This window comes from Lutzomyia longipalpis, chromosome 1 (assembly GCF_024334085.1).
Source record: "Lutzomyia longipalpis isolate SR_M1_2022 chromosome 1, ASM2433408v1".
NCBI classification, from domain to species: Eukaryota; Metazoa; Arthropoda; class Insecta; order Diptera; family Psychodidae; genus Lutzomyia; species Lutzomyia longipalpis.
This window is the reverse complement of record NC_074707.1, coordinates 38148989-38165762: the sequence shown is the minus strand read 5'-3', so window position 1 is coordinate 38165762 and position 16774 is coordinate 38148989. Positions and strand designations below refer to the sequence as shown.

Genomic DNA, 16774 nt, shown 5'->3' with positions numbered 1-16774 from the left:
TAATTTAGCAACATTCAGAAGCCAGCAATGATTTCCTATAAAATGTAAGAAATGTGCTGCCATTGCCCATTTTGTCCCTTTAAATGTTTCAAAGCATTTCCGCGAATGTTTCATCGTTTAGTGATACATTTCATTGATGAAACATCGACGTGAATCTTTTGAAACATTTAAAGACACTGAACTCATTCACTAAATTTAACTTTGACTAAACAGAAAGATTGACTACAATACTCGATAAAGCTTTTTTTGTATTTCCTTACCTACTTTCAAAGCTCCACACAGCATAAAGTCCGCGAACTTTCACAGCGTCTCACTGTAATGGTGTTTCATTGCGTGAACAGTCGTGAAAAAATGGGCAACAAGCTGCTTATGAATATTATAGCAATCTGAAAGAATATGCAAATTACTTTGGATGATGGCGGCGAAGAACAAAAAAAAAATCTGCGTGGTCTAAATATCTTCTTTATTGCAATGATATTCAGGAAAGATGTTTTTATTATGGATAAATGCCTCTCGATGGCAATTTTTTTTTGTGAAGAATATTTTTATTGCTACGAAACGATAATCCTTGGCTTTTTTAAAGTGGTGGTACATAACCATTTGAGCATTATTTATAAGATAAATGTGATCCAAAGCTAACGTAAGCTTTTTCCCTCATTAACCTGCTGGCCGCCAAGACCTTGGAGCTTCCTTAGAGCGCCAAGGTGGGGTCGTTGAACGACCCCAAGAAGGAAGTCGATTTTCTCATAAACTATAAAACCGGGAACTGTCGGGTCACTACCTTTAGACTCCTTATATAGTCCTCTTGCCCCTAGCATCACAAATTCGCCACCCGGAAACACGCAGAAGAAGATATTAGGGAAAAACATTTTTCACTCATTTTTCACACTTTCTTCGTGAGAAATTTGTCACGAAGTTGACTGCAACTGCTATTTTTTTTCACTACTTCCCCACATTCCCCTCACTTCCCGCACCGTGATAAATGGCAATATTTCTCGAATATTCTTTATTGTTTTGCACATTTATATGTTTCTAATTATGTTTTATATTGTTTATGTTACTTATTCGCGATAATTCTGACACTGAGATGGTAATCTGAGAAAGTAAACACAACCTTTCAACCCCCTTCAACCATATGATTTATGATGTGACTAACTTCATTCTGAGAAATTTTCCGCAGCATGGCCGTTACACCAATTTTTGAATTCCCTTCTTCTACATTTTCCTTAATAACTTTTCTTGTGGTGGACGGATTGAGCTGAAATTTTTACACAACCTCCTCAGATAACCAAAGAACTTATTTCCAAAAGATGGGAACGCTAACTTTTATATTTATTAAGTTATAGCACGAAATATAGGGCTGGGGTCGTTCAACGACCCCGCTTGGCGGCCTAGAGGTTAAAATTTTTGGCAATATGAAGAGCTTTTTTGTTGTATGAGCTATAAATTTTAAATTTCGCTGGAAAGTCTCAACATCCGACTGTTTTTGTACATAGTATAGGTTTTAATATAGATAATTTTGTAATTGAGCTTTTAAACTTTCTGGGTTGTTTATCTACAATTGAATTTCTTGCCAATTTTTTAATAAAACTTCATTTGTGCAGAAATTCTCTCTCAAATTTCCTTTTACTGCAGAGTTTTTTTTTTAAAGGGAGAAGAGAGGGAAATAGTGCTTGAAGTATGATGGAAAAACATCTAAAAGAAAATCTTTTTCACATTGAGGAGCTTATTCTGACAAAAATATTTTCTTTTCTATCTATTTCGTCTTACAAGGGATTTTGTAAGATTTGGCATTCCCACAAAAATTTCTTTTTCATTCTTTTATAGTAACACATACACAAACCTCCGAAATTAGAACACGAAAACAGATGTCGCTGTTAAAATTTAAGTTTGATCAAACGAAGTGAAACCGAAGATAGACGAAGTGAAATAAGTTAATGTAAATAAAGAAAATGAGGTTAAAGTTAAGTGAATTTATCAACAAAACACAATGGATTATTCGATTTTTGGTAAAAATTTAACCCTTTTAAAGTATTTTTGCATTTTCCATGATGAATTAAGAGTTTTTTCTTAAATTTTTTTTTATCTAGACTGTCATGGAAAAAAATTAAATCATCCGGAGCTTTTGAACATCTGTGGCATCCACGGATTCCGGGAAGGAATACCCGGACAACTCCCAGGCAGCATGAAATTTTTGTTTAATAAGCAGAATCTTATGCGGAATGATGGAAGCATTTGAGAAAGAGTAGAAATTGGTGGGATCAGCTCTACGGAATGGTCATAAAGAGAAGAAGTCGCGAATCTATGTACATAGAATGTTCTTAAATAAAATGTCTTCCCATACTCTAACTTTTGCCTTTTTTCTACACTACAGAAGTATCTTTTAATGTGTGAATGCATAATTCTAATCATCTTCGTCAAGGCCAAGTCTCTGGAAATTATTGACATTCGTTGGCATAATTCACAAAAAATGGTCAGAGTTTTTCCACATATTTCACAATATTTTTTGTTAAAAAACAATTCCAAACACTCAGATTCATGTTAAATATCCGTCAAATTAGTTAATTGCTGCCTATGACGATAAGGAATCATGCTTTGGTGGTCACAAAATGCACAAAAAGATTGAAAAAGCACCTCGGCAGGTCCTTATAAAACATATGATTTTGTAAGATTTTCTTACAAGTTATAAGAAAATATTCGGCCGGAATACCAAAACCTTTTCTTTTCTATTATAGCAAAAATGTTTCTCGCGACGTGGTCTAAAAGTTGAACTGTGAAACTTTTTAGATCTTACAAATTTATAAGTTTTTTTTGTGAGAATGCCAAAAAACCTTATAACTCACGAATTGTAAGAAAAGAAAAGAAAATATTTTTGCTAGAATTAGCTCCTGAATTCACATTGCACCGCTGAAATGATTCAAAAATGATCGAAATTCCCTTCCACGTGCTCGAAGCGTTTTTGCCAAGGGGAAAAACAAGACGAGCGAAATGCATATTTATGGAACATCTCTGAAAAGTTTTTCCCTCGACGGATGATCGTAAAAGTTATTGCTAATTAATCCACACTCATCTCCCACCCATTTTTACTACCGTGAGAATTCCTAGCACGAACACCTCCCGTGCTACAATTGATGCATAATCACCGCAGCAGAGAGAGAGACAGTAGAGCGTGAATCGCGCAATTGCAAAGAAAAACTCGAGTATATTCACATAGATTTATTGAATAACAATAAATTGCAAGCAGTAGATTTTTACTTCTCACTGCCGTTTTTCAATATAATACTTCTCTCTACATTGAGATATCACTTTCAATCCAATGAATGGGCCACGAGGTCAGCAGGTGGGTGATTTTTGTGGGAGTTTTTTTTTCACATTTCTTTAGAGTTGCATTAATTGAGATGTTTTTCCCCCTGTAATTGATGGGGGGATTGGATGGAGATGCCCGGAATTTAAAGTAATCTCACTAATTCCGGGTAAGGTGGAAAATGGAGAAAAATAGGAAGTCGTCTGTGTTGGGGAATTTTGTGGCTGGAGGTTTATTATTGGCCTGATTAGTTTGTATTTTTTTCATGCTTGAATAAACTTAATAAATATTAACCTGATTATTACATAACATTTATGAGGAGAATTTTTTTTTCATATTATATGCAATTTTCAGGTAATTTATGTCGGTATGTTGGTTGGATTTTTTATGCATTCTTTAGTGAAATACATGAATTTCAATATTTAATTATTTACATAAAAATATTAAATATTAATAAGCAAAAAAAAAATCCTTTGAAATTTTAATACGATAGATCTTGGATTAATGAGACAAGAATAAATTTTATTTTAAATTTTAAATTGTGGCTAAAACATCTAGAAACAAACTTAATCAGACTTTAAATGGCCAAGGACAAGAAAAGGGAAAAGGATAAATTTTAAGGGGCCTTCCTCAGTGGTCACATTGGGATCAGAGGTCATTAGAGGGATTTTTGGAATTTCTTTAGTAGAAATCCCCACCAAATCCTCCACCTGTGGCTGCCTTAGCTTCCGCAAGGGCATGCAGATGCTTCTTGCGAGCAAGCTGCACCTCAGGCGTATCAATGGGCACACCATCCTTGCCAATAACAATATGGGCAAGAGGATAGGGATGGCCATAGGAGAACCCAACGTGATGTGGTACGGGCACAGCAGCAGCAGCATCAGGACCCTTGGGGAGATTTGATGCAGCAACCACATTGAAACCAGTATGGGGTCCAGCAACGTACTTCACATGCTGAATCTCACCGTGTCCATCGATGTAGGAATATTCTCCCTGGAGGTGCCCATCGTGGCTGCGGTGTTCGTGCTTCTTGGAATTGGGCTCGTGGTATCCGTACGCATACCCACCGTACCCATCCTGCTTGTGGAACTGGCTGGACACCTCAATGGCACTCGAGGTAGCCACAACGACAAGAACACCAACAGCAACCAACTGCAATGCACACAAATTCACAATAAGAAAAAAAAGTATTAAAAGAAACTTTTCATTGCACATTGAGAAAGCATAATTCACTCACAAAAACTTTCATATTTGTCGGAGGGGAATTATTTGTAAAGCTTTTTCTGTATTTTTAATAATTTACTCAGCACCACTGCACAACCTCCCAGACACTTGTTAATGTTGAGTTATATGAACTAGGACTGTCTGCAAACTGTATAGTTTGGCATGGGTTTTGTGTCTTTTATACCATGCTGCCATCGGCAATACATGGGGGAGTGGTGGCAATTGGAGCACTCTCGAGGTGCAACTCCAATCAGTGAAAATCCATTCGATTGTACTTGCGCTAGCTGAAGAAGTTCCCTCAATGGAATTGCATTTCAATGAGAGCAATTTTCAAAAGAACCCCCATAGCGATAAATTTCTGTGTGGCAGCATCTCTTTTTGGGGCTCTATTGAAGCATAATATTATGTATAGGGGAACTTTGGGATTATAATTTGGTGGCTCCTCTGTGAAATAGGATTTAGGTAGATGGAAAATTCGTTAATTTTCTTTCGAGATGGAGAAAAGTCTTAAATGAAGAAGATAAATTTTCTGCAAAAAATATCCTAATTTTAGATCAGCAATCGATAAAAGGTTAAGAGTTCATCTATTCCATTAATATTTCAATTTTCCCGCTCACAAGGGGCCTCGTAATTTGAATAACTAGAATAGGCTTATAAACTTATAAATGTTTCGAAAGAATTTTTCTCCACAGAGTCATAATTTAATAAGAAAAATTAATAAAATTTTCACATAAAAAATTCAATAGATAAACTAAAACATTCTGTTTTTGATAAAACAAAAAAAAATGTTGTAATGCGGAACATCACTGTATTTCATAGAACTTACAGAGCTCTAGAAATAGAAATTGCAGAGCTTTATAGAAAAAAAGCGAATATTGAGAATGAAATTCATTGCATTTAAAGTGTTTCATAAAGGACTTTTTTAGAAAAGCATAGTTAATGCACATTTCTATTCATTTCTTATTAGCTTGAATGAAAAAAGCGAAGTCGAAGAAATTCATTAAAGTCCCTCTTCCATTTAATTTTTCCTCTGTGTGTGGGAAAACGGACAAGAAGTGTTGTGATTGGCGAAGTAAGAAGTTCCGCTGAATAAATGTTTGTACTTCACCACTCAATTCACAAGGAATGGCTCTATTGAGCGACCAAACTCCCCAGCTCATAGGGATCTCTCTACTTTTTCTATTGAATTGAAATGATTTTATACAAAAAGAAAAAAAAATAAGCTTTCTCACTGCACTACTACTTGAAGTGCAATCTAGAAAAATGCAAATTGATGAAGCTTTAAGCTTCTTGCTGCAGCAATTTGTCTAACACGAGTGTCACAAATGCTCTCGAGGACAGAGTGAAATGATGATGGAAAAAAAGTGTAAGTGGATGTAAAATTGATATGAGATTTGAATTGTCATCATCATCACTCTCTCTTCCCTCTATCTCTGTATTTATTTCCCACATGCGATTTTTTCTCACTCACAGTGTGTACGTACGAGTATCCCTCGCAGCATCCCAACCCCGATGATAAATCGAACAATAGTGGCGCGTGGGCCTCTGCCAAGAAAAATCAACATCCCGACTTGACAGTGACTGATATTCTGGCTATACACATATTACACAATGCTCGGATTAAGTTTGTGCTTCAACTTTTCAAGTGGCAGCATCACTGGGCTTTTGTTTTGTTGATTTTTTCCACACCAACCAACCACCCTCCCTCTGCATTTTGCCATTAGATCATTTCCTCATTGACCACCAAAAGTCCATTTCTTGTTGTCACACACCACTCTTGGGGTCGTCATCAACTCATACACGCAATTTTCCACGCTTATTTTCTTCTCTCTCTTATGGTGGAAAATGACAAAAGCGTCCATCAAGCTTTTGTTGTCATCAAGATATGCTACCAAAGAGTGGGAGGTCCCAGTTAGGCTTTTGTGGAGTTTTTCTTGGCTTTGTATTTTTCATGAATAAATGGAAGAATATTTTGTTTATTTAAAATATTTAATTATTCGGTAATTTCATATAGAGACAGGATTGGTCCCGAAATAATTAGAAGACATTTTGAGCTTTTCATCTATTGATTTATCCTTCTCAAAAGTTACAGCGAAAGAGTTTTACATTGCATTTTTAATTTCTTGTTAATTATTTATTTATTATTTATATTTTATATATAGGCAGCATATATAGTCTAGGCTTATTTGAAATTGGTGGCAAACTGTAAAAAGCTCTAAAAATTTTATTTTTTTTCTGTGTAATAATTTTAAATCCCCATATTAATTAATATGTATAAAAAAATGACAAAAATATTGATTAGTATCAAATAAACAGACGCGCAAAAAAATTAATCAATACTCTAATAAAATGCTAACAAAGCTCATTAATTACCTGACTTTTATCTCATTATTCTCTTGTTTTAATTGTAATAAAAAAATAATGAGGGTTTGACATAAATTTTCTAATTTTGGAATTAAATTTCAAAAGAAACTTCCGTACCCTCCGCATGAGAAAATCTTTGTAACTTTTCTGAAACTTTCCTCCAATACTTGAAGCACCCGGAGCACCCTAAGCATGGGGGAGGAAAATAGAGAAATAATGTGAGCTAAAGAGACGTCCAATGTGATCAGCTGGTGGTTTTTTTTATGTTCTTCTTGGAGCCATCCTTGGTGGCATTTGTGATCATTATGGGGGCACTTTGGACGGCAAATTGCGTTTTGATACAATGTCATACACTTGCAGGATTTATTCTGCACGTACATCCAATTTTCTCATTCATGGACTTTAATCTTTCACGAGAGAGTGTGTGTATGTGTGTGGAAAAAGCTCCCAAGAGCTGAATTTCCCATGAATAATAAAAGCTTTTTTCGTGGATGAATCTCAGAATTTCATGAGAGTGGATTTAGGAAAGTGGCGCGAAATGAAATATAATTTTTGCAGAAGACTGAATTTTTTTTAAGTGTTTCTTTTTTTTTGACAGAAATCCCTCTTCTCATGCTTCTCTCTCTCTCTGTTTATAATTCCCATTCCTCATTTATCCTCTCACATGGCTTTGCTACATATAGTTTTTCTTCTCTCCTATCTCGACATGTAGCCCGAGTGTCATGTTGCAGTGGAGAACCCAATTCCGCAAGACCAAGCGCAAAAAAGTGGGTCCACAGGAGGGATACCGCACTGTAGTGAAACTCTTGCTCTGTGTTGTAGGTCTTTATTTCACGAGGTGTGCTTATCCACTGAGCCGAGTGCGCCCAGTTACAATTCATGTGGCGGCGCCACTCGGCAATTATTAGAACAGTTTCCCGCCATAACAGCTTTCCCCCCTTAAATGAAAAACCCTTAATTACAATGTAATGCAACTAAGGATCTTGTGAAGAATCATGTTTTAGAGGTCTAGTCGATCAGGTGGCCTTCTAGCCCTTTGGGATCTCCGCAAGGGCTCCGGAGACGGAAGTGACGCTCCTGTTTCTGATAACACTTCATTTGTACCGGCTGGATCCTCTTCTGCATCTTCGAAAACATCTTCCTCAGATGGAGGAACAGGATACGATACTTCTGACTCTCTTGACTCATTGGAATCTGAACAATGGGGAATATTATCGTCCCAATACCGATCAACTTGATGTGAAATGTGTGTGTCGTTCTCGAACCGACCTGCATTTTCTCCCACTTTACGCACTTGATCTATATGTCTCTTCCATACAATTCCTTCATCCAGCAAGATCTCGTAATGTAACTTCCCCAGCCTACTCTTAACTATTCCGAATTTCCACTTCGGACCCCTTGGTCTAAAATCCCTTGCCGCAACCCTGTCACCTTGTCTCAATTCACGTACTTTTATAGACTGTTCCGTCTCCTTCTCACGCCCACCTTCCCCCGGCAAAATAAGATCCAGACGCGATCTAATCTTCCTGTGAAAAAGTCTTTCGCTCGGTGATTCACCCGTTGAGCTGTGTGGTGTCCTACGATAATTCATTAGGATAGAACACAACTTCCTATCAAGATCTTCTTTGTTTGTCGTCTTTAGAATTGTCAATTTTTCTTTTATTGTACGCACATACCTCTCGGCTTGTCCGTTTGTTGCCGGATGGTATGGCGCTCCTGTCTTATGAATTATCCCGTTATTCTTGCAAAAATTTTCAAATTCGTGACCCATGAATTGCCTACCTTGATCTGAAACAATTTCCTCGGGAATCCCATGTGTTGCAAAAATTTTTCGCAATTCCGTGATGGTAGTTTCTGCTGTTTGATCCGATACACTTACTACTTCAGGCCATTTTGAATATGAATCTACCACAATCAATAGCCACTTCCCAAAAATAGGACCCGCATAGTCAATGTGAATTCTCTCAAATGGCTTACTTGCTGCTTCCCATGCATGTACCGGAGCTTTCGAAGGCTCCGGTCTATTTTCCTGACAATCTGTGCAGTTGCTAACCAACATCACGATATCCCTCTCTATCTTGGGCCACCAACAATAACTTCTCGCAATCATCTTCATTTTTGTCATTCCCACATGCCCCTCATGCAACTCCTTAAGAATATCTTCTCTAAGTTTCTTAGGAATGTAAGTTCTCTCTCCCCTTACAAGGCATCCCTGCTTCAGTGAAAATTCCTTCATATCAATATCGAATCGATCTTCTTTAGAGACTGCTTTCCCTGTTCTAAGTCCTTCCAATAGCTTTCTGATCTCTACATCTGTACGCGTTGCTTCCTGGATTGCTGTAAGGGTCACCGGAAGGGTGGTAATGAGATTCAACTGAACTATTTCTGCTTCATCAGTCTCATACTCCGAAGTTTGTGGCAAAGGTAGACGCGACAACCCATCGGCATTCCCGTGTTCACTGGATCGTCTATGCTCCATTGAGAAATCAAATGCTTTTAAAAACAACGCGTAGTGTTGCATTCGGAGAGCGGTATAATGCGGAATACCCTTTTGTGGGTGCATTATTTGAGACAAGGGTTTATTGTCCGTGATCAGTACAAAATGATTCCCATGAAGGTACGAAAAAAATTTCTTTAGGCCGAAAATTATAGCATACGCTTCCCTGTCTACTTGTGTGTACTTCATTTGGGTTTCTGTCAATGTTTGGGATGCAAAACACAGTGGTTTCTCAGAACCATCTTTGTACCTGTGACTCAGGCAAGCTCCTACACCTACTGGACTTGCGTCCACGGCTAGTACCAGCTGCTCTTGTGGATCATAATGTCCCAAAACGACCTTATCTTTCATTTCCTTCTGAATACTCACAAAAGCCCTTTCGCATTTTTCATCCCACTTAAAAACAACATCTTCTTTCTGCAAATTATTGATTGGGTGTAGCGTGGTACTCAAATTTTTAAAAAACCTCCCATAATAATTTACAAACCCGCAGTATGCCTTAACTTCCTCACGATTGCTTGGTCTTGGCATTTTCTCGAGAGCTTCAATTTTCTTTGGATCCTTGTTGATCCCATTCTTATCAATAACGTACCCGCAGTACTCAATTTGATCCGCAAAAAATTCGCATTTCTGAAAATTAACTCTCATGTTCCTCTCATTTAGTCTCTTCAATACTTCCCGCAGTCTTGCCAAATGCTCCTTATCATTAGACCCTGTCACGCGGATATCGTCTAAGAAAACTTTAACCCCTGGAATATCCAACAATAGATTTTCCATAACCCTTTGCCAAATGGCTACAGCCGAAGCTACACCATACATCAAGCGAGTTGGTCTAAAAAGCCCCTTGTGCGTGTTCAAAGTGAGCAATTCTTGATCTTCTTCGCGAACTTCCATTTGCATGTAAGCCTGTGATAGATCCAACTTTGAGAATTTCTTTCCTCCCGCCATGCCACTAAACAATTCCTCAACTGTTGGCAACGGATGCCTATCTATCACCAAATTAGGATTCAATGTAGAGCTATAATCTCCGCACAAACGGATCTTCCCAGACGCCTTCTGAATCGCTACTATCGGTGTCGCCCAAGCGCTCTGATTAACCTTCTGTAGAGCCCCTTCTGCCACTAGCCTATCTATTTCTTTCGATACTGCTTCTCTCTTAGCAAATGGAACACTCCTTGCTTTCACAAACACCGGATTTGCTCCCTCTTTCAGTTTGAGTTCGGCACTCACCCCTACGATTTTTCCCAAAGAATCATCAAACACATTTTTAAACTCTTGTTTAAGGTGTTTCATCTCTTGATCAATATCAATTGTTTCTGAAATCTTATTAATCGCCATAACTTGATTCCAATTAAGCCAATTGAGTCTCCGTATCCACTCCCGGCCCATCAGAGGTGTCTTCTTAGAACCCACGGCCACGTACAAATTCATGTCTCGAAGGACACGCCCTTCAACCTCCACGGTAGCCCTCACGTACCCCAACACGTCAATTTGCGAATTATTATAACCGATAAAATTCCTTTTAGTAGGAAAAATTTCGGCATCTGGAAACCAATCATCTTTGTCTTCCAATGTAATTATTGTAATCGGAGACCCACTATCTACCTCGAAATTCATGTTTCTTCCACCCACCTTAATGCCCAGCCAAACTTTCCCAACAAGACTACCCTCAAGATACGCTATCTCTTCAAATTTATTCATCTTCTCCCCTCCCCCAGAATCTTTCTTAGTTTTGCAAAACTTCGCAATATGCCCCTTTTTGTTGCAAGCATAACACGTAACCTCCTTCTGGGGACACTTGTTGGCCAAATGGGTACTCACTCCACAACGGTAGCACTTCCTGGTAGCTTTGTCTTGGGGTTCCTCCTTCTCTGGAACCTTCTTCGGAGCATCCTTGTTGACGTCATCGGATATCTTGTTGACAACATTGCCCGTCTGCTTATCTCCGAGCACTTCTTCTCCCTTCTCTGATGTCTCCATTGCCTTTGCGATTTCCAAAGCCATGTCCAGTGTGAGATCCCTTTTCTCGAGTAGTCTCTTCTGGATTGTTTTGTTCCTTATCCCAACCACGAATTGATTTCGCAGTGCTTTCACAAGGTAATCACACTCTCGACATCCGAACTTGCAATTAATAGACAATTTCCTCAATGCTGCTAGAAAATCGTCGCAAGATTCTCCCTCTTTCTGCTCTCGCCGTTGAAATTTGTAGATTTCCACGATTTCCAAAGGTGTCGGATCATAGATTTGTTGCATTTCCTTCCCGATTTCCTTATACGTCAGCTCCCTTGGAATTCTTGGTGTGATTCTGTCACACAATTTATTATACGCCTCAAGTCCCATGTAGTGCGTCAACATCCTCTTCTTCTTTGAATCCTCGCGTATTTCGAAGAATTCAAAAGTATCTTCAAGCCGCATCATAAATCGACGCCATGTTCCTTTGTCTGGCTGGAAAAACTCGAGGTTTGTTGGCAGTGTCAATTGCGCACGCTGTCCTTGATTTTCATTAATTTGCCTCGCTTCTACTTCCATAACTCTCTCCTCTGGCAATTCAGGCAAGTCAAAATTTCTTGCTTCCGCCATCTTCGTCGTCACTGTAGTGAAACTCTTGCTCTGTGTTGTAGGTCTTTATTTCACGAGGTGTGCTTATCCACTGAGCCGAGTGCGCCCAGTTACAATTCATGTGGCGGCGCCACTCGGCAATTATTAGAACAGTTTCCCGCCATAACACGCACACTGACCAATTTATCGCCTCGGGGTAGTTTTGTGAAATGGTTTTTTTGTACTCGGTGTGTGTGGGCGAATAAGTTGAAAAGATAGAGGAGACTAAATAGGATATCAGTGAGTTTTCACCCAGAATGTAATTTCAAAGTACACGACGAAAAAGGAATTCACATGTGGGTACGTCCGATGATGTGGGTTTATAAGCAAAAAAAAAAAGCTCTCCCAAAAGCTCGCAAATATTCAAACACTTTGACCAAATTTCGATTAAATCTCGCAAACTATTTGATTTTTATCAATTTAACACATTTTTTTTCCACAAATGACCCTTCTTTTTTGCAAATAAATCAAATAACGATGAAATTTTCCAGCAATTCCACAATTTTTTTTTTATTTATTTGCAAACATTCAATCACACTGTGAAGCAATTGAATGTAGCAATTTTTTTTCATACCTGAAATGTTAGTAAAATGGCATTGTCTTCAAAAGAAAAAAAAATAATAAACTAACGCAGTGAGAGCGAGAAGAGGCAGAGAAAATAATGTTATATAGAAAATATGGAATAGAAGTGTACGAAAAGTGAATTGAAAAGTGAGAAAAATCTTACAAAACACCTCAATTTGTGTGAACGTTGCATAAAAAAGCACCAATTGAATTGATCATATTTCACTTTCTTGCAAATATGGTGTTGGAATGCAGAAATGCTACCGCCAAAGATTGGCCAACTCGCCCATCCAGCTGACCACCCACACATTCCGCGCGTTCTGCAATTGTGGAAGAATAATGCTATCGAAATCCACGGGGGGTGTTGCAAAACGAGAAGAAATGTGCAATGAGAGTTTCCGTGTCAGCAAGTTTCTGGCAGAACAAGTTCATGGCCACCAATTGCGCTGCACGTGTTTAAAGAAAACGATTTATTTTTATATAATATTCAGCAGAGTTCCTATTTCAATTTTTCCGCTTTACTTTATGAATTTCTTCAACTGTTGAATATCACTTTTTTTTTGTTAAGAGGAAGAAAGTTAAGTAAGTCAAATGGTGTAACTGATATTATTTTTCAAACAGCCACAATAATAGATGAATTAGTATTTTTTATGTTAAAATTAACTTAACCCGTTGACGTTCGAGATCAAACATTGATCCAAGCATAAATATTTTCTCGAATTAAATTTTTTTTCAAGTTAAAAAGACCAAAGAAAACGTTCTGATTGAGATATGTCCTTTTAATTTCAATGTTTCATGTGGACGTTAAAGGGTTAAATACCTACGTTGAATTTCATTCTTAACTGATCTTAAAAATCATAGAACCTGTAACAATAAATTCAAAGTATTTTTACATTGGTCTTAATCTTTTAAAGCTTTTTCACATTTTTTTTAACTTATAAATTTTAATCAAAACTTTACTACAAAAGTTCTAACATTTAATTTTAAAGAAATTTTCACAATACACTACTTCTTCTGTTTAAAAATCCAGCAGAATCGTCAGAAATATTAACAAGAGAAAGGTAAAATCAGAAAAGAGGATTGACTGCGGATCCCCGGTGTATTCCCTTTCCTTCCTGCCAATAAATCTCTCACTCGTCTGCGACTTTAACTTTAAAGTGAGATTAATAATTCGCACACAAATCTTACCCCTCAGGAAAATCTTTGTTTTATATACCCCCAGCAGCTTTATATGGTATTTTAGCGCACAGTGAAATTGTAATAGCATTAGAAGTTAGAAAGACATGCCGTCAATTCAATTAGAAAAGCTCCTTTCTTGAACTTTTGCCTAGACTTTTGCATGTTAAAATTAATTTTAAATGATATGCTAACGACTACGAGCTTCTGTATCTAACATTCACAGACAGCAATTGGAGAAAGTATGTATATGATATTATGTACCTATATAACGTACATACATACATATATATAAGAGAAGTACTTTAGTGGTGTACGCGTGAAATGCTGGGAAGAGGCGCCAAATCACACAACCAATTACGCATCAAAAGACTTTATTAAATATTCAGAGAAGATTATTACGCCAGAGTGTGAACATTCATCACGCATTTTCTTCTGTTTCCCGTTAATTGAATTTTCCCCAGGCCGTGCAGCAGCGGGAGGTTTAGCATTTGGAATCGTCACGAGATATACATACACTTTTAATTATAATCCGACTTACTTCTCTCGCTTATTAGCGCTTAATCAATCTTATATGGATGTATGTTACACACTCTGCACACCCATTATGCAATGTGCGTTCCCACATAAATTTTTCCAAATGGAAAATTCAATTGAGTCGCTTTGTGGTTGAAAGGAAAAAAAAAAACATAACAGTTCAGTGCAAATTTATGCATGTAGAGAGATTCTTTATAGATTCTTGTGGAGGATTATCTGTGAGGGTTCTGTGGAGTTCCCTCTAAATATATTGTACTCAATATAAAGTACAATACTTCAAAAAATAACAAGAAAAAAAATCATGTAAACGGTTTGAATTTATTTTGTTGCTTTTTGTAAAATTTATATTTCTTATTAAATCATCTTAAGTGTGAACCCGCCACCACCAATACATATCTTTATTTATTTTTTCTCTGTTACTTTTTTTTATTCTTTAAGTGGAAACGATATAATATCCATACGCTCTGAGATTTCCCGCTGGGAAATGCCAATAAAAATGATAAAAGACCCCAAATATTTCAAAAAGCCACCCCAAGACGGAAGCTACCCCCTCGCGCTTTAACATGCGGTGTATTTTGCTGTATGTTTGCGATAGCCCAATAATAGCATGAAAAAGAGAGTATAAAACAACCCCCAACCCCGTACCCCCTCTGGAATTTCATTCCATGTAGAAAAAAAAAAACGATCTAAAAATGTGTGGGAGCTTTAGGAATTAAAATTATTCTCACGCACCGAGAGAGATTATTTTTATTGGCCAATCATTTGTGATTTCGCGTGAAAGCTCACGGTGCTTTTGAGCTTTATACATGTACATTGGAAAGAGATACACAAAATGCCAAAGAAAAATTCTTTATTTTTTATGAGAAAAAAATCCATCTGACATAAATGTAATTCATGTGGTGTGGTGTGGATTTAAAGCGGAGGAATTTTCCAACACAAATTGGGTGGCTTTATCAAAGAGACCTCTTGCACACATTTCGTACCATCATACGCCATAAAATTTTTTTCATCTCCAATTCAATTTACTTTCGCACTCACAAAGTGAAATTGAAGTGCTTATACACATCTCTGATGATTGTGTGTGTGGAAAAAGCCCTCAATGTCATTAATGGTTTTGGATATGTATGTATGTGGGAAAGGAAAAGTCACACATTATTGCTATCCCCAAAAAGGGGTGGCAAACTACCCATACAAAGGGATGAGAAATAGACACAAAAATCACCTATTAAATTTAATTAAGGCACACACAACAAGAGAGGGTTGATTGGACTCTTTGGTTTTTGTATCATGCCACCCATTTCCACACGCTTGTTTTTCCTATTTTAGCACACACACACACAAAGTGGAGCTTTTGTGGTTCCCTCCTCATTTCCCAAAGTTGATATTATGATCTTTACGTGCGACTATCACCATGAATTTTACCTAAAATGAGGGGAGAGTGTGGCGGGCGATGAGGGAAACATTAGGACTCTCTGAAATGGCAGGTAGGGCGCCCATTGATTGTTAATTTGCTTGAGTGATTTGGATGCTACGAATATACCTACGTCTAATCATTGAGCTTTTGGGGTGAAATTGAATTTTTGTTTTATTTCTTTATTACTGAAAAAAAAAAACAAAAAAGAATTTTATTTACGAAAAACAACAAAATTCCATTGAAAATTTGCTAAAAAAAAATCTTAAATGACCGTGAAAATGTTAACTGGAAATTCACTCGAAAAATTCGTTTGGAAGAAACAGTGAAAATGCAACATTTTAGCAATCAGCGACGTTTCGAACAATTTTTATTTATCTTGAGGTTTTAGGAATGTTTAAATACAAAGTTGGATTAACGAGATATTTTATTTTACATAAAAAGAAAGAATATTTCTGCAGTTATTACAAAAAAATAACTTGTAAAGAACATCATAGGGCTTAAAACGTCGCTAATTGCAAAAATGTTGCGTCTTTATTGCCCTTTACTGACAGCCATTCAGAGGGATTTTCTATGCAAGACAACATTTTCCATTAAAGAAAATTTACATTAATAATTTTTAATTATTGTTTTACTCAATTTCACATAACCATTTCTTAATCCTTTTATTCCTGCACCATTACACCAGTTTTGATGGAAAATTCAGTATGTAGACAACACTAAATACTCATAGAGGAGAGAAGGATGTAATTTTGTGGGATATCGCCATGAGAGGAAATGATGGAGAATTTTCCAAAAAGCTTATTGTCTGTGGAATCTATAGCGATTGTCGATTGTTGCCAAGTTTAAACAAATACCAGAGAAAGTTAATTCAATTGTATAGTCGAAAACTACCCTTACCACACCCCAAATGGGTTTGCAGTTCAAACCGAACTTTCTCTCAACACGGAATATAGAAGGAAAGTTTTGCGGGTGCAACAAAGTCATTCAGTTTCCCGCTATTTTCTTAACCTATTGTTTGGTTTAAATTCCAAATGAATCGACTTTTGTATATGAGTGTGCAATCAATTGATTAGAGTTGTAGAATTTCTCAAGCATG

General features: G+C 37.1%; 2 protein-coding genes across 2 annotated transcripts; both read right to left on the bottom strand.

The window, feature by feature from the left end:
• Positions 1-3238: 3238 nt before the first annotated feature.
• LOC129787207 (cuticle protein 6-like) lies at positions 3239-4663 on the bottom strand. The gene is made up of 2 exons (XM_055822594.1): positions 4542-4663; positions 3239-4456 (listed from the first exon to the last, which is right to left on the bottom strand). Exons 1-2 carry the CDS (start codon positions 4551-4553, stop codon positions 3986-3988), a joined length of 483 nt encoding a protein of 160 aa, XP_055678569.1. The 5' UTR covers positions 4554-4663; the 3' UTR covers positions 3239-3985.
• Positions 4664-7892: 3229 nt separating this feature from the next.
• On the bottom strand, positions 7893-11969 carry LOC129790825 (uncharacterized protein K02A2.6-like). The gene is made up of 3 exons (XM_055828617.1): positions 9877-11969; positions 9550-9765; positions 7893-9360 (listed from the first exon to the last, which is right to left on the bottom strand). Exons 1-3 carry the CDS (start codon positions 11967-11969, stop codon positions 7893-7895), a joined length of 3777 nt encoding a protein of 1258 aa, XP_055684592.1.
• Positions 11970-16774: the final 4805 nt, after the last annotated feature.

Coding starts and splice junctions, on each gene's coding strand:
- LOC129790825 (XM_055828617.1), bottom strand. CDS start 11,969: ATGGCGGAAGCAAGAAATTTTGACTTGCCTGAATTGCCAGAGGAGAGA. Junction 9,766..9,876: donor GAAGTTAAGGCATACTGCGG/GTTTGTAAATTA, acceptor AAAATGCGAAAG/GGCTTTTGTGAGTATTCAGA. Junction 9,361..9,549: donor ACACAAGTAGACAGGGAAGC/GTATGCTATAAT, acceptor AATGGAGCATAG/ACGATCCAGTGAACACGGGA.